The following is a 25,378-nucleotide window of genomic DNA, read 5'->3' as shown; positions in this document are numbered from 1 at the left end:
GTGTGTGTGTGTGTGTTGTGAATGTGCAGAGTTCTTTGGATCAGATCAGAACATGCTGAATGCAGACCCCTGGCCTTCTTAGAAAAGTCTGATGTTTGACCAGATTAGAGAATACACATGGATGCACATTTTCCCTCTCTCTGTCTTCCTCTGTCTTCCGCTGTCTCTCCTGTTGTCCACAAGCACTGTGCGACGCAGGCCCACCCATAACCCAGTTAACAACCACCAGGGAACGTGGGCAGAGAAGGAGGTTCAGGACGTTCTGTCCGGCTGTCTACCAGAAGGCATCCTGAAACAATCTCTGATGAGTGCACTGGAAGTCTGACGTTGTGCCCAGTCAGAGGACTGGTGTGAGAGCTGATGATCTTTCAGCATTACACCTGCTGGGTCAGGCTCCCCGAGCCTGTCTCAGAAACCCCAGGGACCGTAAACCTGGTGGCTCTCTGCCAAGCTCTGCTTTAAGTTCTCCGTCAGCACGAGAAGGTCTTTAACCATCAGTGTCCCACAGTGCTTCAGAGAACAGAAAGGAACAAATCAAAACGCAGCATCTTTTCAGTATGATACAAAATCTGAAGACGACGTGCGGCTCCGTCTTTCCTTCTGATGCCCCGCCTCTGTCCTGGTCTTACTCACACATGCGGACTCCGTCCTGACTCACACAGTGATTCCCCGCCCCCGTCCTGACTCACAGAGTGACGCCCCGCCCCCGTCCCGACTCACAGAGTGACGCCCTGCCCCCGTCCCGACTCACACAGTGATTCCCTGCCCCCGTCCTGACTCACACAGTGACGCCCCGCCCCGTCCTGACTCACACAGTGATTCCCCGCCCCCGGCCTGACTCACACAGTGGTTCCCCGCCCCCGTCCTGACTCACACAGTGATTCCCCGCCCCCGTCCTGACTCACAGTGATGCCCCGCCCCGTCCTGACTCACACAGTGATTCCCCGCCCCCGTCCTGACTCACAGTGATTCCCCGCCCCCGGCCTGACTCACACAGTGGTTCCCCGCCCCCGTCCTGACTCACAGAGTGACGCCCCGCCCCCGTCCTGACTCACAGAGTGACGCCCCGCCCCCGTCCTGACTCACAGAGTGACGCCCCGCCCCCGTCCTGCTCTCTACCCTCCAGCTAATGGCTAATGCCTTCGTTGGAAGAAGCTCCATTACTTGTCCCTCGCTGCAATAATGGGACATGATGGCGTCCTGGCCGTCCCTGCACAAAGACGCCTTTGTTGGACTGCGTCCTTAGTAGGGGACTCGAGAACGAGAAGCAGACTGTAACTTGTTCTGTGTGTGTGTGTTTGTGTGTGTGTGTGAGTGAGTGTGTGTGTGTGTGTGAGTGTGTGTGTGTGTGTGTGTGAGTGGAGGTAAAAAAAGGCCATGTATCCGGAAGTAGCAGTATGGCAGCGGTGAGAAGGCGAGACGATGGGGGAGAATAAGCGTGGGGATGGAGAAAAACAGCACCAGAAACTGGAATCTGCAGAAAGGAGCAGATCGGGATTTGTGTGTCGTATTCCCACATGTGCAGACTCCCGGTAGAATAAGGCTGCAGGATACGCAGGAGCCTGGGAATGACAGCGTGATAGAAATGTTCGGTTCATGGGCAGAGCAGGGAACGCTGGGTTTATCCTCAAACACGGACACACACACACACAGACGCACACATGCTCACACAAACTTTCCCGCGCGTTTCCTCATAAACCTCCCACAAATAATCCTCACAATGATTCCGAGGTCCCTCTCCCATAGAGGAATGGCTTTCCTTTGTGTCTCTCCCCTATTTGCCTGCTCCTGGGAACGCTGACAATGTCACGCCGTTGATTTTGACAGCCTGTCTCCATGCCGATTCAGTTCAGAGGTTGGGATCGTCTAACTCTGCAGGGTTAAAGGCGACTATTAAAACTGCTTCTTGAGACTTCTGCCTGTAAAAGACCCTTTCATTGTTTATCTGGGCTAGAAAGCTGCAGCTTGACCCACATTGACGTCTTTTCTGGGTGTGTGTGTGTGTTTTTAAGCCTTTCATGGGCTTTGTTTCTGTCTGAACGTTGTGAGATGCCATAAGAACACGCTCTCTGGGTGCCCACAGGCCTCCTGGGACACTTTGCTTTCCAGCTGAGAAACATCGGATCTCCTGCCCATGGAGCCCCATCCGTAAAGCCTCTTAGGGAAGGTGCGTTGTTTGCACATTTGCGCTTCTGCAGTCGAGCGTGTTATGGGATTCCAAATGGTATGCCCCGTTTTTCAGAGCCGAGCGCGAGTGGAATATGGGGGAGGACGCAGAATGGGATGCCGGAATGTCGGAGTCGTCCTCTCCCTCGCCGTAAGTCTGGCGTAAGGTCACAGTGGCTGGGGGAGGGGCCGCGATCCCGAGTGTTATTGCTCGGTTATTCCGAGCGTCTGAGCCGAGGGTTGTACAGCGGCTGTGCTGAGAATCAGACCTCAGCTGCGGCTTGTCAGTCAACTGTGTCCTACTGTCCTGAAATGAAATAAGGCAACGACCAAGAGCTCCAGAGCAGCCTTGATGTCATTCATTAGTGAAGGATGGTTTCACACCAGTCGAGAGGGAGGCAGAGAAAGAGAGAGAATGAGGGAGTGTGTGTGTGTGTGGTCTCATTTAAAGTATGATGGGCAGCAGTCTAACCTGGATTTGCAGAGAGACGCCACCTCTCTGTTTAAGATTTCCGTGAAATTGTCATTAGTCTTGCTACAGTTTCTCTCCCTTGCAGTGGGAAAGTGCTGAGAGAGTGACCCGTATTCCTGAAGCCTGGTTGGCCCACGGATAATTCAATTTCCTTTCAAAATGCACAGTAATACTGTAGAATTTCACCCTAGCTATCATAGACATCATTAATGTGCCATCCCAAGCATTTTAAGTGGGCGAATAAAGAACGCGAAAAAAATCTCCACTTTTTCACACCCATGAAGAATGGACGTTAGCGAGGACGCTGGCGAATGGCATACAGGTGCCGTAAATACTCCGCGCTTGTTAATTAGCGGATGTATGCTAATAAGCCACGCTGTCGGTGAACCAACCGCAACACCACATTCGGCATCCCCGCCCATTTTTAAAGCCCCACACAAAACCAAACACTCCATTACTCGAGAAAACAAGCATTATACCACCGAAACGTAATACATGGCTGGAATTACCTTCCCTTTGTTGTTGCTGAGCATGCATTTAAATGACTCAATTTAATACATATATAACGTGAGTAAGCCAGCACGTTTGAAATGTGCCAGGCCTTAATGTAACTCAGAAGCCTGTACCAGCTCACGGGGGTTGCGACATGAAAGCAGCTCTCTCCCCTGGGAGCGGAGGCACCTACATCTCTCACTTACTCTCCATAAGTGGATCATTTGGATCTCGTTAAGCGGCTCCCCATCGGAGGAAGTAGAGGGTGGGCAGAGGAGCAGGTGGGCCTGCAGAGGGGAGGTGTACCCGCACCTCCTTTGGCCCAGGAGGAGGCAGCACGGAGCCAGTGGAAGACTGCGCTTGCTTTCAGAGGGAACATGAAAAGAGTCGGACCAGCATTTGTATCACCCCCTCTGGGACAGCACTCATTAGCACCTGACTTCCAAGCACTCCGTCTTCTCCACACCCTCCCTTAGATGTGAGGTGGTGGAGGTGGTGGTTGTAGAGAGGGGGGGCGGTCTTCTCTCTGCATCTTTGCATCCTGGGGGTTTGATTGGCGTCTGGCCGGCAATCCAGGAGTTGTGATGGGGAGGCGTAGGATGACCCGTGCACAGAAAAGGTGGGGTGGTGGGGGTTTAGACCACAGCGTTCTTCACAGGTGTGAATTATCCCAGGTTTATTCAATCTTAAACAATCTTCAACCTTGTATCAGATTAATCAAATCTTCTGAAATCGATCAGGTAATAGCACTCAGGAAAGGTGTGTGTGTATTGTTTACCTAAGAACAAGTGGGGTCTTTTATAAAGCTTTTATAAAGCTACATCTGCTGCTGGTGTCCTCTTTAGTGTGTGTGCGTACATGTTTCTATGAGGAAGTGTGTGCGTGCGTGCGTGCGTGCGTATGTTAGGGGGTATGAGTGAAGCAGGCAGTTCTGGTGGGCTGTAATTGCCCCCCAAAGACCACCAGTGCTGTAGAGAATCACCATAGCTCGTCTGTTTGATAACAGCAGAGGGAGGCTGAGAGCAGTTTCTTAAAGCTCTTCTGTACACTTCACACAGATAAAATTAGTTCCTTGATTTACCGCTTCACCAAATGTGTATTTTCACACTTTTAAGATGCTTTATGTGGAAATATTGAATAGCATATTTTTGTTATTTATATTTTAAGATTCGAATCTTTTTTTATAGCATTACAAATTCTCCTTAATCCCACAGAAAACTTATCAGTTTGTGATTTTTGCTGTCTGTGTATTCCTCCATTTCACTCTGGCTGGGCGTGATTCATGCTTGCGTTTCCACTCTTATCTCCACCGTAAGTGTTGAGATGATTAACTGTATGATACAGTATTACAGTAATAATCACACAGAACAAACCCAAACCCATATTTGTGCCTGCAGACCAAGACGAGGTCTTTTTTTACCCAGTTCTGCCATCACTCCATGGCTGTGTTACGATACATTTCTCACTTCCTTTGTCAAAGAGTCAATATTGTACGTGGACATGTGAACACATCAGAGGTCACGTAGTACCGAAACAGCAGTCAGCCACGCTCTTGGTGCACGTCCGCCTCTTCACCCAGAGGTCATCCATGCCAGGCTTGATTGACAGTCTAATTACCCAGTCCAGTAAAGGCAACCCTCGGCTGTGACTGCACTTACCAGGACTCGGAGGGCTTTAGGCAAGGCAAGTTAGTGGGGGGACGTTCATCCTTCTCTATCCTGCGATGCCATCCCAAGACCTCTGGGAGACAGCCAGTGTGTTGCGGCCGTCCAGCAAGCAGTCGAGCATGGATTTGAGAAAAGAAAAAACAACAACACGAAAAATGGTAGAAACAAATAAGAGGACTAAAGGAGAGAAATGGTGTCCTCCATGGGGGAGGGGCGAGACGGGCCCGGAAGCTTCTACTTGTCCTCGATCCGGGCCTGACAGCCAGGCTCGTGGAGAAAACCCGACAGCACCATGCAGCTCGCTGTGGAACAGGCTGGATCGTATGTCCCCGTTCGAAGGCAAAAGGAGGTCATTGTTCCCAAGGACGCTATGAGCAGTCCTGCTCCCTCTGCCTTCCCGCCTGTTGGCCCAGCAATCATGAGCCTGGCTGGTCCGAGTCTTCGTAGGCCACGGCTGCGGCTCAAGCTCCCGGGTTCTGATTCCGTGCTGACATAACGCTGTTTACCTGTGGATGCTGGAACCACAGTGCCTCCATCACCGAATGGATTCAGATATATCCACAGAAATGGCACCAGTCACAGGGGACATCCGATTCGCTATTTTTGGACGGTGTGTGCGCCGTGCTTATAGGCACTGCTGCTGAAGTGTTCTGATATTGGAGGTGAAGGGACATAACATGTTGCCTTACAATAGGGGTCTTTCCCCAGGACCACCTGCCATGCAGGGGATAGGGCGGCATGTCCCATGTCACAGTTCTAAAGAAAACCTGCTTATAAAAAAATTATGTTGGGCAGCAGACTACTTTGTGTTGCTCCATTGGCCGTAACATCTGAAACTCTGGTTCCTAAAATAGCCGAGAGAACAGGCACAAACATTAGCGTTAGCCCATGTGTTTCTCCTTTACCCGACGATAAATCGCACCATCAGTTATCGTTTAATCTCTTTGTATATCCATCCCCTTTTGATTGAAGCTTCCTGTCAGAATCCCAGCTGGCCGTCAGATGGAGGTGAATCCCTTATCTTGAATACATATCATCTATGTCTCATGCCGCAATCAATTCTGCAAGCTTACATGTTTCTCATTCGCCTCCCTTACTCGTCCTGTAGGGTCTCGCTCAGAACTCCGGTGGAGATGTCCGTGTGGAGGAACAAGGATCTCTCTGATCTCGAGCTAAACATCTCCTCAGCCTAAGTGAGCTTGTTCCACCGACCTCAGCAGGGTCTGCTGGTGCAAAGAGACGTGGACCCTGCAATGTCCACAAGCCAGCAATGCTGTGACATCGGTCCCGACAGTGTGACTGTTCTTAAAAACAGAGAATAACGTTTAGGAAACAAGTGAAAAATAGAATGAATACATCTACATTCCAATAGTCAGGTGAAGTACAAAGAAAGGACTGTAAAAACTATAGCATCTCTGCAGGGTTTGTAGGTCTGAGATAAGGGTGTTGTGTTTTATCTCCGTGGGGGAGGCATACTAGACCACTGCTCCTCGCAACTCTCTGTCTCGTCACTCTCTGAGCTGAGTCAGCGAACACTTGATCTGAGCAAACGATTCTCTTAAACGCTCAATATCGTCCACCACATTATCTCCACTGCTGGGAAGCTCATCAACTCCAGGCAGCCGTCTGGGAATTACTGCGGGGGCGAGGAAGAGCCAATTCCACAACAAAACACGGCAGCGGCAACTGCGGCGGCTCCGTGTCCTGCACGCCGAGAGTGTGAGCAGGATAATGTGAGGAACGCTGGGAACGTTTCGGGCAGATCTGGCCTTTACAGCCAGAGGCATGCCGACTGACGTTATATATTCCATTTCCTCATAGTGCAAATGAAGAAAAGGTCGATTTCCGAGCTGCGAGGGAACCTGTGTAATTGCAGTTGAAAACGCATGACATTTCCAGCAGACTTGGATCTGCTCAGCAGCGGGGAAAAAAGACCCACCGTAGGATCCCTGTAATTGCCACAAATGTCTGCTTTTCTGAACTGACTAGACTCTGCAAACTAGCAGGGATGCACGACACTACAGAGAAAGCTATTTTCACTTTTTAATTTGGTGACTCTTCGTGTGTGTGTGTGTGTGTGGCTGACATGCCTCCAGAGAAAGTTTTGCTTTCATGTCTAATTATAATTAATGATTGTGCCAATTCAAAGTGAGCTTAAAGAAAAAGAGTGACTGTACTTTGCATTTCGGGTGTGCGCGTGCAACGAACTTGCATGCAAATAACGACAACACCTGTTACTATCTTTCCTTCTGTTTGTTCAAACCAGTTGTTACAGCCGAACAACCCCGTGCACACCGCCAGGATACCTGCCAAAGTTGTAATCACGCGTTCTGACTGCTCTGTGGAAAGTTTCCTTGCGGAGGAGGTGGGGTGGTGTTGGAGTGTTAGTGGTGGTGTTGGTGAAGATGTGTTCCTGGGGGAGTTGTGGTAGTTGCATTAGCATGAAGTGTTTAGAGTAGAGTGTTTAGAGTAGTGTTTAGAGTGTTTAGAGTAGTGTTAGAGTGTTTAGAGTAGTGTTAGAGTAGAGTTAGAGTAGACTTCAGTATTAGTGTAAGTGAAATGTTGGTCTGGCTCAGATGACAGTATGTTATGACATGTAGGATGAACAAGAGAGAGCCCAGCTGTGGCCCTTAGCTGTCGGTCATAGAAATGTGCTCTTCTTATAACGATAATTGGAGATCAACTACCACTGAACTACCACAGTACCATTACCATGCGAGTGTGATGTATCACGAGTGTGAATCCTTTTTCCACATGTGGCTTTGTGTGGGTCTGTCAGTGTGTCAGAGACGTTTGGGAAGAGCTACTGGCTCTTAATCACCTGAAAAGATGACATCCCTTAGACTACATGGCCAGCTGCTTCTCCGACCTCTGACCTGCTCTAAAAGATGTGGATCCGCCCCAGCGTTCCCCACTCTGGCGCCGACAGGGTCATGAGTTCAGCAGAGGCATGGCGGAGTGTCGATCGTACTTCTCTTCTCAGCCAGACTGGATTACCTGCCAGGCCCCAGGGTGGTTGCATGCCGCCCATGTTGGCACCATCTGTGACAGTGGCGAGGTCCAGAGACTAGCGGAGCCACACACAGACATGACATCACGGCTCGGATCCCGACGGCGCCCACGGCTCCTCACAGCCCCTGCAAGCTGAGCGCCCCCGTGATCAAAAGGCTTCTGTCACAACAGAGGCTCAGACCACCCTGGAGACAATAAGCATGTGATCGGCCAAACTCAACCAAGTTTCTCTCTGTTCCATTTTTTCCCTGTAGGTGCTTCTCATCACTGTGCAACACACTCTGTGGTTTGCGTACCAGCGTGAATGGTGTTAATAAATTACACCCGATTTTTTTTGCGCGGCAGCCGGAGCTATTCCGATCATGTGACGGGCGTCTCAAGCGTCCCTGATGCCGTGTCCGTAGCTGCGGGCTGTGTAGTCTGTTTTCCACGCCTCCACCTGCCACTCGGAAGGTGGGAGGGGCGCGGCATGTCGCGCAAAGCCGCTGACATCATTGCAGGTGAAGAGACCCAGGAACGCAGCCCCTCTGACCCAGAGGACGGCTCCCCGGCCCGCGCCAGTGATTCACGGGCTCCAACCTGCACGCTAATGGACTCGTCCGATCTCTGCTTTCCCTCATGTGTCAGCCTCCGAGCGGGAGGCAACGCTTCCCAGACGCTCCGGGTGCACAAGCACCATCGAGCGCGAATGACCAGGCAGACGTGGCTGCTCTTTTTCAGCCGACAGAGCGAAGACCTCCGTTAAATCTGAAAGCCGTTTAAGTCGCCGGAGCATTGTCTGGAGGGCGTCTCTGGCATGGGCGTCTCTGGGAAAGCAGAGCTTTGATTGCTGGTTAAATGAGGCTGAATTGAGGAGCACGCACAAGGCAGTGTGTCCTGGCGTTCACCGAGCGCTATGATTACACGCTGTCTGCTTGGTTCTTCACAGCAAAACAATAGACTTAATGTGTGTTGCCAGAGGACGGCGACGTGTACTCAAGTGATCGTTAGAGCCAATTGACTGGCGCAGAGCCATAATGGGCAAACAGACCCGTTGCACGTCTGCGGTAAACGTAGTTGGATCTGGAGTAGTCCGAGCGCTGTGACCACGTCACGCAGTCAGTAACAAGAGGTCTCCAAGCAGTCGTGACAAAATCCAAATATCAGTACAGTGGCAGAAACTAATTCAGTTCCCTTTCAGATATGCAGGATGTGATGTATGAACTGGAGTTTGTGCCCTTTTCTCTCTTTTTAACTTTATACCTTTTAAGTATTTTTACATTTTAAATTTGCAAATGTAAATGTAAATGCTTTTCTGCAGCCTCTGTTTTCTTTTGGCTGCCATGTTTGTGTTTCTTTAATTTTAACTTTATGGCGCACAGTGAAATGTAACCGCAGGCAAACGCTTTTTCCTTTAACGTCCTTGAATCTTGCGTACGCTGTACTCACCATCATTCCACGCTGCATTATGGGACAGCGTCTACTGTAGCAGGTGGACTGTGGGCTGTTGGTTACTGTCTGCCCTGCCTCCGCCGCCTGCTGACCTCAAAGTGCGTGTTCACCGGTCCGCCCCATCGCAGCTCGGGCTGGGTTGGGTTGAGGCTGAACTGGGTTCTGAGTCAGGGTGACCCGCACCGATGCCCGGCGATGACTGAGAAATGTGGGAAATGTGTCAAGCTGCACCTTAAGGCCCTTCTATCAACCCCCCTGCACATGGCTATCTTGGATTATGCATCCCACAACCCAATTATCTGTGTACTTGTCTGTTCAGTTCACTACCCCCTCCCCTCTCCTCCCCCTCCCCTCTCTCTCTCCCCCCTCCCCTCCCCTCTCTCTCTCTCCCCCCTCCCCTCTCTCTCTCTCCCCCCCTCCCCTCTCTCTCTCTCTCCCCCCCTCCCCCTCCCCTCTCTCTCTCCCCCCCTCCCCTCTCTCTCTCTCTCTCCCCTCCCCTCTCTCTCTCCCCCCTCCCCTCCCCTCTCTCTCTCCCCCTCCCCCTCCCCTCTCTCTCTCTCTCTCCCCTCCCCTCTCTCTCTCTCTCTCTCTCCCCTCCCCTCCCCTCCCCGTGCCCTTCGAGTGTTTACTGAGTGCTACTCAGCAGGTTGTCCTGGAGCAAGGTGACACACAGAGTCCTGCTGCCAAACCTACAGCTCCCACACGCCTTACTGCACCAGCACCTGAGCGACCCCGCCCCGCCCTGCCCCGCCCCAGGCCCCGCCCCTGACCTGGCCACTAGCAAGTGCTCGCGTGGAGGCCAGCGTGGCGTGCGTCAGAGGTCGGGGTAGAAGCTCCGTGCGCCCTCACGCTGAGAGCGGGTGGCGCTAGCTTCAAGCCACCATGCACCATGCGCGAAAACGCACACTGTCACCATTGTCCCAGCCGCTACATCCCAGCACTGTGATGAATGACTTTTAATAAAGCACAGCAGAGCTGGTGCTTGTCTGGATCAGTCTTCCCCTGGTTGCCATGCTAGCTGTTGTCACAAGTAATTACCCAAAGCCCTCGTATGAAGTGACGCTCTTTTGGGGGGTGTGGTTGAACTTGTGCCGGCCTCAATTTCTTACTCTGCTGCCTTCCACCGCTGAGAAGGCATGTCCTATCAACTGGGCTACACACACACACACACACACACACAGACGCTCACTCACACACACACACACACGCTCACTCACACACACACACGCTCACTCACACACACACACGCGCTCACTCACACACACATGCCTAAAGCGATGTTACCTAGGAGATTCCCCACAGGTGCAAGGCCTCTGCTAAATGGTGGTTCTGAAATTCCACCCAGGCCAATCCAACTACCCTGGCGTGGAGAACACACTGCCCCCAGGGTGACTTCAGCTGTGTGGCACCCCTCCCCCGCCCAGCTCTCGGTCTAATGAGGCGGCTTTGCTCTTTCATGAACAGACATCTGAGTTGTTCAGCAAGGAGATCGGCTTCCAGACCCAGCAGGCGCACGCCAGTCTGTCTAAAAAGGATCAAATGAAATAGCAGGTGATTTCCACGGCATGCCCCCTGTGCATGTGTGCTACGTTGGCCTTTGATTCGCTTGTATTGGTCAGCGTTTCCCTGCTGGTGCGGCTGCAACGACTATGGTCTCGGCCCGTTGGGTCACAGGGGTCATGTGACTTGCTGCCTCTGTCTGGTAGGGCGGCACACTCCCATGTCCTTCCTGGAAGGCTCACAAAGACGAGCACAGCCAGATTAATGACATTTGATTCGCCTCCCACAGCAACCCAGATTAATATTCATGCAGATTAGCTTTGTTATTTTGGGCCCAGTGTTCGTGCTGGAACAGTTGGTGAGGGTGGTTTCAATTAAGGGTGGTTGTTTGTCTTTTAACGCCTTAATCTCTCTGTGGGTACACACTGAGAGCTGGATACCTTTAACTGAATCAGGGAAAATGATCCTTGTGTGATATACACACAAATGCACATACATACAAATATACATACAGCAAGGGGGCGGTACTTTTAATGTAATTTACAAAGGCCTTGATTGTGTCAGATCAGTAGATGTGTGGGTGTTGGTTTTGGGTGGTTTATGGTTTCTGCCTTTCCAAGCCATTCTGTGGCTCAGTTCATGCGAACAGAGCTAACCTGGTTAGCTTTGAACCGGTTAGCATGCTAAAGTAGCATGCTATCTGTGCAGCATTCCCCGTGTTAGCGTCGTGGAGCTGAACGAACCCTTTGTATGTGGAGCCAGGAGGGAATTAGCAGGTCTACACTGGGGCCAGCTGCATGTGTTGTGCATTAGAGTGCGTTTATCTGGCAATCTCCTGACAGATCTAAGCATCTGCATTCCAAGGAACCTGGAAACAGAACTGCTGGACAATGACCAAGCCTGAGAAGAGCTTCTCACAGCTCCTACCATCTGTCTACTCCTCCCTCCCTCCATCCCTTGCTTGTTTACTTGTTACCAGACATGGAGACTTTAAACCATTGTTATTTTCGTTTTTTCGTGGGTTTTCTGTTTCTCTGTGTTACTGGATCTTTTTTTAGTGCCCTGTGCTTTCCGTTACCTTTCCATAGGTCCCTCTGTCGTCTCAGCACCTGCGTCCTCACGCCGCGACGGTCGCCTGTACTGCCGAGTTCATTGTCGTAAAGCGGCACCGGTGCTGCCGTTTCGTGACGCCGCTCTTCCGTCCCTGATTCCCCGCGGTGCGAGCCGAGCTGTCTGGCGGCTCTCGGGAAAAGGCACGACGCCCGGTTTGGCGGGATCATCCTCGGCAAATGTACCGACGGGCCGCCGTCTGCAACATAGCAGTCGTTGGGAATGGCTATTAAAAGCGAAGGAAATGCACCTCGCTGGACGGTTTGGGCCATGAAGCAGGTGTTGGCAGGGGGCGGGTTCAGGGGCGGGGTTTGTGGTGCAGGGGCGGAGTCCCCCGGGTTAAAGGCGGAGCTTGTGTCTGGTGTGGTGTATCTGTATGTGTTTGTAGTGTAGTAGCGGATCTCAGAGCCCTCAACCCCTCTCTGCTGACACTGCAGTCTGAAGTCTCAAAAGATTATTTTTAACGTTCCCGTTATGGCTTGATACAGCATCTATGTTTAATCAGAACGAAAGAAAATATAATTGAAAGAAAAAAATTGAAGGTGAACATTTCGCCGCCCCAATCGAGACCCTCCCATTGAGCTGAACGATGTTACTACAAACCTCGCCCTGTGTGGGACGAGCTCACAACACCCTGCTGAGACGCTCACTGGCTCCAGGCATAGAAGGTGCTTCATTCGGTGGTGCAGGGAGGTCGTGGAGCTCAGCGGTCCTAAAAGGTGACATGCAAAGGTCAGAGAGGCGGTAGGGATTCAGGAGAGAGAGAGCGTGTGTGTGTGTGTGTGTGTGTGTGCGTGCGTGCGTGCGTGCGCGCGCGTGTGCGCGTGTGTGTGTGTGCGTGTGCGCATGTGTGCGCGTGTGTGTGTGTGCGTGTGTGCGCTTGCGTGCGTGCGTGCGTGCCGATCCACCTGTTAGAGACTCAGGAGAGAAGGTTAATGTTCTAGTCCGACTGTTCCACTGACAGGCTTTTGCCAGTGAGGAGTTGGAGTCCTAAATAGAGGATGTGTCTGCTCTTCCAGTGGTGCGTGTGTGTGCGTGCGTGTGTGTGTGTGTGTGTGTGTGTGTGTGTGTGTGTGTGTGTGTGCATACGTGCGTGTGTGTGGTGAAATGGTGTGAAATAAGCTGGAGATGTTGATGCTGGTGTTAGAAAAAAATCCCATTTACCAGATGTAGAACTCCTTCACAGTTGATACTAATATTCCTTGTGCACACACACACCCACCCACACGTACAAACACACACACACACACACACACACACACACACACACACACACAAGTGCACATTTTTCCAGCGTGGGTTGTAAATGATTTGACTGTGGAGATTTTGTCTCTCCAGCTCTCTGAGATTTGCGCAGTCGCCATCTGGCCTTGATTAATGTAAGTAACGATCACTAATTGAGGCGTCAGACCCTGGTGTGTCTCATCCTCATGCCACATCCTGAGCAAAACCCACCGCGTGTTCGATTGATGACCTCATTAAGACAATGGCACTGTGATACGCTCACATCTCTACGGCGTAGCTCAGAAACAAAGCCACGTTCCCCCGGGAAAAATAAGCACTGGTGTGATGAAAATGACAGCTAACTCACGCAGGGTGCTCCGGGCCTCAAATGCAAGCAAGGAGCAGGTTCCTCACACTGGGCATCATGTGTGCCGGCTGCCGCAGGCCGTGAATTTGAAGTGCATGTATTGATTCTGGCTCTGGAGTGTGACCTTTTCCCACGCAGTGCTCCGCGTTCGGCATGGGCGGCCGATCAATCGCGCCCGGCGGGCTGGGAAGGGGGTGGGCAAAGCCAACACCACGCGCCACCGCCGTCAGCCGGACACACATCTGGTCGCACATGTGAAGGTGTGCTTTCCACTCCAGCCCATCGCACAGATCAGTTTATCCCAAATCTGTGGTAAAGCTCACAGCTGGAATTCCGTCTTCCTCCCACTGTAGCAGGCAGGGGGCCCTTTAAGAGGGTGTCCTCTTCTGTCTGAAGCGCTTTTAACAGAGGGCTAATTATGATCTCTCCACCCGCTCCACCCGCCTGCTTTAAGCAGTGTGATGCTGAGGTTTGTGGAGACAGGGGTTCGTTTGTGAGCCTCAGCCCCCGTCTGCCAGCTCGACTACGAGCCCAGCAGGTGAGCTCCACCTGGTGGGGGTGGGGGAGCCAGATGTCGCCTGGTGACTGTTGCTAGGAAGCCTGTAACTTTGGCAGGTGGCACACGTGCGCATGTCTCGGCGCAATCGCTGACGGACGGTCAGTCCCCACGTCCCTCGCTGGGCGATGCGGGACGCTCTGATGGACTAGTACAGCGTTAGTTGAGTTGTTTGTTAGCGCTGTACGTTTTGTTTACTCTCCTCATCACTTTCCCAGCAGTGCTGTTACTGGAAATCGTTAAAGTGCCAACTGGGACGAACGTGACTGCTGGTGAGGAGCTGAACTGAAGTGTGTGAAGTTTTTGCGCTATGGCACATTTCAGAGTGAGCACTTTGAGTTTTGTTTGTTTGCTTGTTTGGTTTTGATGGTTTGTTTGTTTACTCCAAGGCTGAGCAATGAATGGGGGTTATCAGTGTACATCATTACTGCAATCGTCCAGCACTTACGCAGACCACGGGAGTGAGTTCACAAGCAGACTCGCAGATGACAGAGTGCGGGAAGGTTTGGGGGTTTGCGGGATGGCAGGACAGTGTGGGGTCGAGGCAAAGCCACCAAAACACACCTGCACCCGCACCTCCACCCACCTCAGAGAGGGAGGTCTGAGCTATGTGATCGGCCACGTAGCACAGCATGGACAGAAATCAGATGGTGGGGTGTCAAGATTAGCCATCCCGTTGACCTTTACCACAGGAACCTAAAGACTAAGTAGTAATTTGTTATTTGTTGCGGTGATGTGGGTGTAGGCAAGCAGAGGATGGAAGACAAAGGAACTGGCGATGTGGGAAAGACTCTGAGGGACGCCGAAGGCGGGTGGAGTCCGCCGCTTTGGTGGGAATCTGCGAGAAGATCAATGAAGGGCTTGTGAAATGGTCGAATCCAGAATCGCTTTGCTTAGCTCATCAATGAACCCAAGTGCTGGGGAGTGGAAAGTGTGTTTTTGTGGGAAGGGGGGGGTTGGGGGCTTGGTGTGTGTGTGTGTGTGTGTGTGTTTCCCAGATTAATCACACTGAGAGCACAGAAGCACTTGCACTCATCAGCCATGTTTTTTACACCCTCTGCCTTGTGCTTGCACACTCTCGCTCTGTTCATTCACATGTCTCTCTGTTATTGAGCCCAGTCACACAGTGGCACGTGCGCCGTTCCTTAGCCAGCTTCTGACCACAGTACCTCTGCTGACTGTATGTGCTTTTAAACCCAGCCTTAACGCTGATGTCACCGCATGGGCGTGGTGTGAGTTTACCAAAGTTCAGAGAAGACCACCATCAAAAAAGGAGCCGCAGAAGTCCTAGAGGACATGTCAACGAAAACTTCCTAAACAACAGCAAAGGAGAAATAAATGAAGAAAAATGTCCCCATAGCCTTAAATACAACAAAAGTTCTAATGTAGTAAAAAAAAAAAAGGTCTAATACACACACACACACACACACACACACCAAGACGAGTAATAATAAGACCAACATGTTGGCCTGTAAGGTTGTATAATAACATGGTTAAGTTAAAGGTTAATGTGTTGAATTCAATCCGCCTCTCCTTTGTTTCAAGGAAGCCGTCCAGAAAGAGAAGACGTCTCTGCTCAAAGGAACACCCCTCCCTGCCGTGTGTAATTAATTACCGTCAGTCTTCATAAATTCAAGGCCATGAGGCGAATGTGAAGAATATGTGTGAGTGTGTGTGTGCCTGTCCATCCGTGTTCGTCCACGCGTGTGTGAGAGACTACAGGCAGCAAGTCCTCGTCAACCAGTAGCAGAATATGAAAGATGTCTGCGAGTGAAAATTAAGTTAAGATGTACCAGTGCGTCTTGTTCAGCTCTAGTGTGCAGATTAACAGTGTTGGGCCAGAGCTGTCAATCCACCTGATTCCATTAACCTTCATTACGTTGCCACAGTAACCTTGTTGGGTTGAACAGCGTTTGTGGCACGGCTTGGTTGGTAGCGTTCCCTGCAACGTATGCTGAGTTATGTGCAGTTTTAATTACATAAAGATGTACCGTTCTATGCAGGGACTAGATTGCCCCACATTTGTGCCCTTCGGTTTGCAAGGTGCCACACTGCGTAAAAACCCCTGGACGTGTTTGGCTTGAGGCAACTACATGATGCCCAGATGTTTTGACAGAGCAGGCGCCCTGCGGAAGCTTATCGCATTCAATCAGTGTAATGCACCGCAACATCGTAACCTTGTGTGTTAGAAAGATAAGGAGTTTACCGTTCACGCTCTCTCTCTCTCTCTCTCCCTCTCCCTCTCTCTCTCCCTCTCTTTGCAGGCATACTTCCGACAGGGTGTTGCCCTCCAGTACCTGGGCCGGCACGCGGACGCCCTGGCTGCCTTTGCCTCGGGTCTGGCCCAGGATCCCAAGAGTCTGCAGTTGCTAGTGGGCATGGTGGAGGCTGCCATGAAGTCACCGCTCCGAGGTGTGTGTGTGTGTGTGTGTGTGTGTGTGTGTGTGTGTGAGAGAGAAATATGAATGTGCAACAGCAGAGAGAAAGTATAAATGTGCGTCTCTGAGTAAACAACAGTTTTATTTGTAGGTAAATCAACTGTTTACAAACATCCTTGCTACTGGGAGTGTGTCACAACTGAGGAAACCTTTATCTCTTAATGATATCCTTTATTTCATCTGCTGTTCTGAGCTTCCATAGCAAACACACACACACACACACACACACACACACACACACACACACACACAGAGGCCTGAATGGAGACTATGTAGAGCAGTGTCTCATAAGCAGACCCAGAGAGAGAGATGACCTGTCCCACTGAACTGAGAGAGGAAGAGCCTTTCACTGTGTGCCAGTGCGAAAGTGTGTGTGTCAAAGTCAAATGTATTTATACGGCGCTTTTTACACAGCCGTTGTTACAAAGCAGCTTTACACAAGTCAGAGTCCAAGCCTCCCGTGAGCAAACCAAGGGTGACAGTAGCAAGGAAGAACTTCTAGAGCCTGAGGAAGACACCTTGAGAGGAACCAAAACTCAAAGGGGGGGGTCCATCCTTCTCTGGCCAACAACGGACACCCAAATAACAACAATATAACAATAAAGAACAGAATACGAAGGAGGTTGGAGTGGAACTGTAGGAGGAGGAGGCACGGCACCCGCGATTGGTCGGCACTCAACATCATGACTTCAGGACGAGAGGACACATTAGGCAAAGGTCAAAGGCTAAAGTGTGTGTATAATGTGCAATGATGGACTCAATGAGGAGGCCAGAAGGAAACACAGGCATGCGGGCACCCCGAGACGTGAAGTGACCGCATCATAATATCCCAGTTTACCAGAACTCTCAGTGCCTGAACCTGAATCATAATACAGAGAGTTCACTAAGGGACTGTGGGGTGAAACTGTTCAAACTTTGTAGGTGTTTTGTAATATGAAATGTTACTGGGAGCCAACATAATGTAGCTAAGGTAAGAGTGATGTAATCAAAGCTGCTAGTTCTAGTAAGAACTCTGGCTGCTGCATTTTGAACTAGCTGGAGCTCGTTTAGGCACTTAATGGTACAGACAGATAATAAGGCATTACAGTAGTCCAATGTAGAAATGAAAAATGCATGGACCAGCTTTTCTGCATCATGTGAGGAGAGCATGTTCCTAATCTTTGAAATGTTCTTAAGGTGGAGAAGGGCGGTCCTAGAAATATATTATATACATGAGCTTTGAAAGAAAGACTGGGATCCATAATTACATTAAGATCTGTAACTGTTAAACATGGTATAGTTGGGAAACCATTAATGTTTACTACATAATCAGAGAGCTTACTCTTGGCTGTCTGTGGGCCTAATAAAAGCTTTTCTGTTTTGTCAGGATTAAGTGAGAGAAAGTTTCTCAACATCCAGTGTCTGATGTCCTTTACGCATTCCTCAGTAATACTAAGATGACATTTGTCCTCTGGTTTACACGGTGTTATGAATAATTTCACCCAGAGGTAGAATATATATATAAAGACAAAAACAGGGGCCCTAGAACAGATCCTTGTGGGACACCATAGCTAGCCCTGGTCTATGTTGAAAAGTCTCCATTTATGTTCACAAACTGGTAAGTAAGATCCAATCCAGGAAAGGGCTATTCTCCCAGTCCCAACAACATTTTCAAGTCAATATAGTAAAATATTGTGTTCTATGGTGTCAAATGCTGCACTCAGATCAAACAATATAAGCAAAGACGCATAACCCTGGTCAGAACAACAACAGGTCATTAACTACTTTAATCAGTGCTCTCTCTGTACTATGATGAGGCCTAAACCCTGACTGAAGGATTTGTATCTGGTTCTGATTCAGATATGAGCAGCTGAGCTACAGCTTTTTCTAGGATCTTGGAAACAAAGTGAATGTTTGAAAAAGGTCTGTAGTTTGACAGCCTGCGTGGGTCGAGGTTAGCTTTCTTGATCTGGGCTTTGACGACTCCTTGTTTGAATTATTTAGGTACAGAGCCAGTGTTCAGGGAGGATTTAATAGAGCTTTGATTACTTCAGGTAGGATTTCTTGAAGAAAGTGTGTGGGCAGTGAAAAAGTGTGTGGGATTTCTGAGGAGTGATATTCGTTCAGGCAGGGGGACTCTGATGTTTTTCTTGACATAGTTGTTTTGATCTCTGTGTAATTGCCTAATGCCAGATTAATACTCTGAATATTATTTCTAATGTTTTTAATTTTCTCCCTGAATAAATTCATGAAGCCATTGCTATTATATGAGGTAATCTGAGCTGTGGCGTCAGTGTTATTCCTAGTTGTGCTACTGGACTAAATAAAAATGTAGAATTATTTTGGTTATTTCCTATTATGGTAGAGAAAAAAGCTGTTTGTTTGTTGATAAGTGAGAAGATTCTTCTCTGAGACATGTTTAGAAGCAGTCTGGAGGAGTACAGGTTTAGTCTGGAATCGCAATTTGCGTTAGTCCTGTTTTTAAGTGTGAGTGTGATCGTTATATCACTGTACTTCTTTTGTCCCTAATCTTTCGTTCTCATGTGGAACGACATTATTTAGTGTGCAGTGAAATGTAGACTCCACGTGGTCCGTAATGTGATCAGGTCTTAATGGGTCTGGGGTTTTCCCAGTCAGAACAGCAAAACCTTTGTAGATTTGCACCAATGCCACATGCAGCTGCTGATGTGACCGTGGATCTGGTGCGGTAGCGAGGTGACGTGACAATACTGTGACGGACATGTAGGTCAAAGGTAATAAGGGAGTGCGCTGAGATGCTATCAGACGCTGGTAGGATGGATGTGTGTCCTCTGTCCGTGCCATGCGTCAGTATGTAATGAGCACACGTGCACCTGGATGTGTGGATTCCCTTATACATCCAGTGACTCCAACTGATTCTAGTACGGAACTACACTTTGATCTCAGAGGGTCTTAGGGATTATCACCATGAAATCAAAAACAATACTCTTCTCTACCAGCGTAAGCAGATCAAAAACAATACTCTTCTCTACCAGCGTAAGCAGATCAAAAACAATACTCTCTCTACCAGCGTAAGCAGATCAAAAACAATACTTTCTCTATCAGCGTAAGCAGATCAAAAACAATACTCTCTCTACCAGCGTAAGTAGATCAAAAACAATACTCTTCTCTACCAGCGTAAGCAGATCAAAAACAATACTCTTCTGTACCAGCGTAAGCAGATCAAAAACAATACTTTCTGTACCAGCGTAAGCAGATCAAAAACAATACTTTCTCTACCAGCGTAAGCAGATCAAAAACACTACTCTTCTCTACCAGCGTAAGCAGATTACAGAAGAAATCTGCAAACTAATTAAAAACATTCAGAACAGGATCCTGGTGGCTTATAAATGCTAATTAGTGAAAAATACTGAGTAGTCTTGTTTTTGCTGGCTGCATGATAATCATCTTTCTGATTTACGCCTAATGAGTCATTATAAATAACTCCAACCCCACACCCAGTTAGACGAGAGCGGTGTACCTAGTGTTAGCCAGAACAGCTCGGTTCATGTGAAGTGATGTCCTCATTCGCCGGGTCCAGGACGATCACTCCAGCCTCTCTGTCCACAGTCTGGCCTCTGATCTGGGTTTCCATAGATTATCTAAGTCTGTTGAAAGACTATGGCTTATGCTACAGGACAGGAGAGCAGCGCCCCCTCTGGTAGGATGGATACCATCCCGCCCTAAAAGGCCAGACTTGCCCTCAAGCGTGGTCTGGACTATACCACAGCGTTGGACGTCACCTTCTCTAATTGACACACCTCTACAATATTACTCGTAGAAATCTCCGACTGGCAAAGACGTTCGTCAATAGATCGAATACCTTAGAGGGCCTCTGCTTGAGTTGCAAGATTACCTGCAGTGCCTACCACCTAGTTAACTAAAAGCCAAGCTGATATCACATTTTGCAGGGTAGAGTCCCCTATAACCAGAGCTGTTTCTACAGGCTTCTCAGCAGGTCCTGCGCTGTTGCACACGCGAGCGGAAGGGGTGTGATGCTTGCGTGGTCGAGCTGAAGCTCAGATATTTTGAGGGCTGTAGTGCTGAAGTGGAGGGCTTGCTAACACCGCTTGACGCATCCAGAACTTGTACTTCTAAATCCTCCATATCTCAGAAATACTTTCTAAATTCTTCATGCGCTCCTCTAGCGCTAGAATCTTCTCCCTCATACTAGCAATTAATCAACACTTCCTCACAGCTAACGACGGAGGAAAAATAGCTAAACATCTCGCACTCTGCACACTGAAGAAAAACTGGCCATGATCAGAACTGTTAAACCCTACTTATGTTTCTAATTAGTTGGTTGGTTTAATGTCTCTTCTGGGTGGAGAATGGTTGCTTCGCGGACTGGTTGGAGTGTATCTGCTGAATCTTGTGAAGTAGAGTCTGATGTCTTGTCCATGTGGTTAATTTCAGGATTGTATGCAGCTACAACGAAAAAACAAAAAATCAACTAGAAGATAGTAGTGCCAAAACAACAGCGTTTCTGAGAAGCTTGAGAAGGAAACCAAGTGTGTGCATGAGTGAAAGGGTGTGTGTGTGTGTGTAGAAGGTTGTGTGTGTGTATAAGTGAGAAGGTTGTGTGTGTGTATAAGTGAGAAGGTGTGTGTGTGTTTGTGTGTTTTGTCAGTCGGTTTGCCTTTCACTGTTGTGCTGCTATCAGAGTGCAGGTATCATTACTTTCCATTAATTTTTTTCTCTCCCTCCCTCTCTCCCTCTCTCTCTCTCTCTCTCCCTCCCTCCCTCTCTCTCTCTCCCTCTCTCTCTCTCTCCCTCCCCCTCTCTCTCTTTCTTTTTCTCTCTCTGTCAAGTCTAGATGACTTTATTGCAAAATCACTGAACATGTTTACAGTGCCTCTCCGTTTTATTCTCGTCTTCCTCTCTGTTTTCTTTTTCATGCCTTCTCTCTCTCCCTCTCTCTCTCTCTCTCTCTCTCTCTCTCTCTCTCTCCCCTCTCTCTCTCTCTCTCTCTCCCCCCCTCTCTCTCTCTCTCTCTCTCTCCCTCTCTCTCTCTCTCTCTCTCTGTCTCTCTCTCTCTCCCCTCTCTCTCTCTCTCTCTCTCTCTCTCTCTCTCCCCTCTCTCTCTCTCTCCCCTCTCTCTCTCTCTCTCTCTCTCTCCCTCCCTCTCTCTCTCTCTCTCTCTCTCTCTCTCTCTCTCTCTCTCTCTCTCTCTCTCTCTCCCCCTCTCTCTCTCTCTCTCTCTCTCTCTCTCTCTCTCTTTCTCTCTCTCCTTTGTTCTGTCTTTCCCCTTCCCCCTCTTTTTTATTGTCAGTGTCAGTCCTGGTCACCACACAGTCAGGACTCTGATCCTCTCATCCTGCCTTCATCATTCTGAGCTTCTTTTTATCATTTCAGGATAAGGGGGGGGGCAGGATTACCTCACTCTAATTTAATTGCCCCCGTGGTTCTGTGGCATCAGAGATGTCATCTAGACTCCCACTGCAAGACTGCCCAGGCGTCTCTGGGGAGCGCCACGTTAAACCCAGTCACCTCGCAGGCTTGCGCCAGTCTGCAGAGACGAGGATGCGTAAGGGGGAATCCGCAGAACGGGAATGTAAATAAGGATGAAAAGATCCTGGAAGGGTCCTAACGGCACAGGTGGGCGGCAGTGCCAGTGCGTTATTATGGCTTTATTTAGCAGCGCTCCCATGGGAATCCGTGACAGCCACGTCAGACGTGACAGGGCCTCGGGAGTGGAGCGGGGGAGGAGGCAGAGGGGAGGCGAGGCACCTGGAGGCGCATCATTAAATCCTCACCGTGCCTCCACTGCGTCGTGGCTGTCTGCATAAGCACTTCTCCTCTGTTGTTTATCATGCTGAGTTCTGTCGTTAACTAGATTCACAGGCCCTACACACACACACACACACACACACACACACACATACACAAGCAAATACAAACACAAGCACACACACTACTCACACTCACACAGTCCCCAAGCTACAGAGTTTTCTTCCCATTGAAGTGTGTGTCATTTGCAGGGCTGTGCTCAGGGGTGCGGTACAAACGCACAGTGACACAGCTCTGACGCGCGCACGCTCACTGGAGGCGGACTGGCACTTTTCCAAAGCTGCAGTTTCATTTCGGTTCCTTGGAGAGGCAGGTGGCACGCACGGCTTTTAAGACATCTTCTCTGCCCCCAGGAGATCAGAAGACATACGGTCGCCTGCCCAAGACAGATTTACAGGATGTGTTTTGTAACGTGCTTTAAGGCTATTTTTGTTAGAGTGATTTTTTCGCATAAGACGTGGTCTGACTGCTTGGCACTGAGCGCAGTGTGTGTGCGAAACGCAGATTACAGGTGTTTAATGGTGTGTGTAACATGTCTGACATCCATGGATGGACAGGTTTTCTCTCACTAGAGAGGAGCTGTTGTTGTCTTAATGGAGCAGCCATATGCCTACACACACACACACACACACACACACACGCACAGCTTTTATTTGGGGATTTATTTTTTCCATTGACTTCTGCATTACTGCAGCAGACGTGCGTGGCCCGTTCTTACTTCTGACCCCAAACGGTAACCTCGGTAATCAAAAGGAAACCGTCAGCTGCAGCTCGGTTGACTTGTGAAATAAAAGCGTCATTGGCTCCAGTGCACACGACGCCATGGCGACCAGACCAGCAGGAGTACAGCTCTCCCCAGCTCGGACCTGGAGGAAGAGGAGGGGTCCCAGCAGGCGCTCTGTGTGTGTGTGTGTGTGTGTGTGTGTGTGTGTGTGTGTGTGTGTGTGTGTGTGTGTGTGTTTGCATTTTTACTCTACTATCCTTGTTGCTCCCCACCCCCAAAACCCTGACCACCCCCCCCACACACACACACACACACATGCCCGGTGCAGGTCACCTCTGCACGTATGCTGCTTCTCTCTGGCCTGCCTGCCACAACCATTGAGCAGAGAGTGTGAACACGTGTCAGGTGAACTGTGATCATGAAGACTGTGGAGACGTCCACGCACACAAACACAGGAGGACATCAGAACTGTGTTTCCTGCTATAGTCCATTACAGTCAAACAGGGCAACGGTGTCGCAAACGCCGGACAATTCTGACCTGCTGACCTGCTGTGCTAATAGCAGGTTAAACTACAGGACAGGATATGAGGTGGTACTGTGTGTGCAGGACAGAATCACTGCTGCCTAAAATACCTTTTTATTCCTTTCTATCTTCAGTGGTGTTGAGTGATGGTGTTGGTATTTTGGTTGCCACTGGTGTTTTATCCTAACCTGGTCCCTCCCCTCAAACACAGAGTCTTTGGAGCCCACCTATCAGCAGCTGCAGAAGATGAAACTGGACAAGAGTCCTTTTGTGGTGGTGTCTGTGATTGGCCAGGAGCTGCTGACTGCCTCCCACCATGGCGCATCAGTGGTGGTCCTGGAGGCTGCGCTCAAGATCGGCACCTGCAGCCTCAAACTGCGAGGCTCTGTCTTCTCTGCCCTCAGCAGCGCCTACTGGTCACTGGGCAACACAGAGAAGAGCACCACCTACATGCAGCAAGACCTGGAGGTCGCCAAAACGTTAGGTGAGCGCATGCACGCCTCATCATGACTCCACGTAGCACTGCCTCATTAGCATATGCTAATGAGAAGATTAGCATACAGTAGATGGCCCTCACTAGCACAGCTAGCGTGTTGTTGGAGCGGAGGGGTCCTTTAGCGGCGCGCGCAGCCGAGGGAACGTGACCTTATATTAGCTAAACGAAGCCGGGCTGATAAGAATAATGACTGTCCTTGAAAGAAGCAGTGTGAGACGCTGGAGTTAGTTCAGAGCGATGGCTGTGCTGAAAACAGGCCTCTGTCTTCCCTTCATCTTCTCTACTCCTTTGGATCAGACCAATTTTAATGACTTTCTATCGTAATTAAATTATCTTGCCCAAGCTTAATTAAAGCTGGTTGTTTGTATATTTTGATTTTAGAATCTGAAACACAAGTGAGAAACATATTTTAACCTTCATCAGAGGATGATGCTTCCACGATATTGTGAGCGTTCGTGACGCCCCGCGGACGTCAGTCTTGGAGGTCAGCTTTGCTGGGACGTGAAATGGTTCTTGCACCTCCTCCGACGCTCCGTCAGCACGTCTGCTGCGCCGGCCGACGCTGGGGTGCGTGCCACGGTTCAGCTACCACATTCCACATCTCACAGAGCAGTTCTGGTGTTGGGACGCGGGCACCTGTCCTCCGGGGGAGCAGTCAGCCTGTGCAGGGCGTGTGTTCATGCGCGGTTACACTAATGGATAGAGAAACTCAATAAAAGGGGAACGACAGAGCTGGCTGCACTCGTGTGAGTGCTGTAATCAGCGAGAGCTTCTGTAGACGTCCACGGAGCCGGGAATTTCTCCGTAACTGCCGTAATGTCATTGCTGGCTTATTTTCTGCTGGGGCCCCTGGATGCAGCTTGTGAGGTTTGGCTTTTCATATGCAGCTCACAACCTCTAACCAAGGGCAAAGTTCCTCTGAAGCTGTCCCAGAAGACCTGCCAGCCTTCCATGTTTTCCTGCTGAAACGCCGCCGTTTTAAACACAGTGTTCAGTTGCCAGGCCTGTCATGAGACAGACGGAAGGAAAAAACACTGATCTCTGAAAATCCTGGGTCCTCAGGATCTGGATAGCCACTGTGTGTGTGTGTGTGTGTGTGAAGGCTCTGAATCAGTGCTAAAGCGCTGTCCCCGTGGCTGACTCTAACCTGTTCTCTCTCCTAGGTGACCAGACGGGCGAGTGCCGGGCCCATGGCAACCTGGGCTCCGCCTTCTTTTCCAAGGGCAATTACCGTGAGGCCCTGACTAACCACCGGCATCAGCTAGTCCTGGCCATGAAGCTAAAAGACAGAGAGGTAAAGCCTGTGTCTGTGTGTTTCTCTCTGTAGGGGTCCCATCCCTCTAAAGAAACCTTTGTCTTATAATTACTCAGAGGCCTCAGTTTCCGAGATTAGAATGACGATTTCTTGTCTGA

General features: G+C 49.8%; 1 protein-coding gene across 10 annotated transcripts in view; it reads left to right on the top strand.

Moving 5' to 3' along the window:
• ttc28 (tetratricopeptide repeat domain 28) overlaps positions 1-25,378 on the top strand; it is a 153,923-nt gene that overhangs the window by 75,287 nt on the left and 53,258 nt on the right. For 5 of the 10 annotated variants that reach the window (XM_035535197.2, XM_081702860.1, XM_081702862.1 and 2 more), the window contains 3 exons: positions 16,262-16,409; positions 23,681-23,953; positions 25,129-25,259. In XM_035535197.2, the coding sequence (XP_035391090.1) occupies positions 16,262-16,409; positions 23,681-23,953; positions 25,129-25,259 (552 nt within the window). Of the gene's footprint in view, positions 1-15,428; positions 15,597-15,642; positions 15,662-16,261; positions 16,410-21,793; positions 22,031-23,680; positions 23,954-24,456; positions 24,533-25,128; positions 25,260-25,378 lie in introns of those variants that run through there. The other 5 variants (XM_081702865.1, XM_081702864.1, XM_081702866.1 and 2 more) reach the window with 5 other exon arrangements.

This window comes from Electrophorus electricus, chromosome 19 (assembly GCF_041902795.1).
Source record: "Electrophorus electricus isolate QZ-2024a chromosome 19, ASM4190279v1, whole genome shotgun sequence".
Taxonomy (NCBI): Eukaryota; Metazoa; Chordata; class Actinopteri; order Gymnotiformes; family Gymnotidae; genus Electrophorus; species Electrophorus electricus.
Note: the sequence above shows the minus strand (reverse complement) of the source record. Positions and strands in the feature narration are given on the sequence as shown.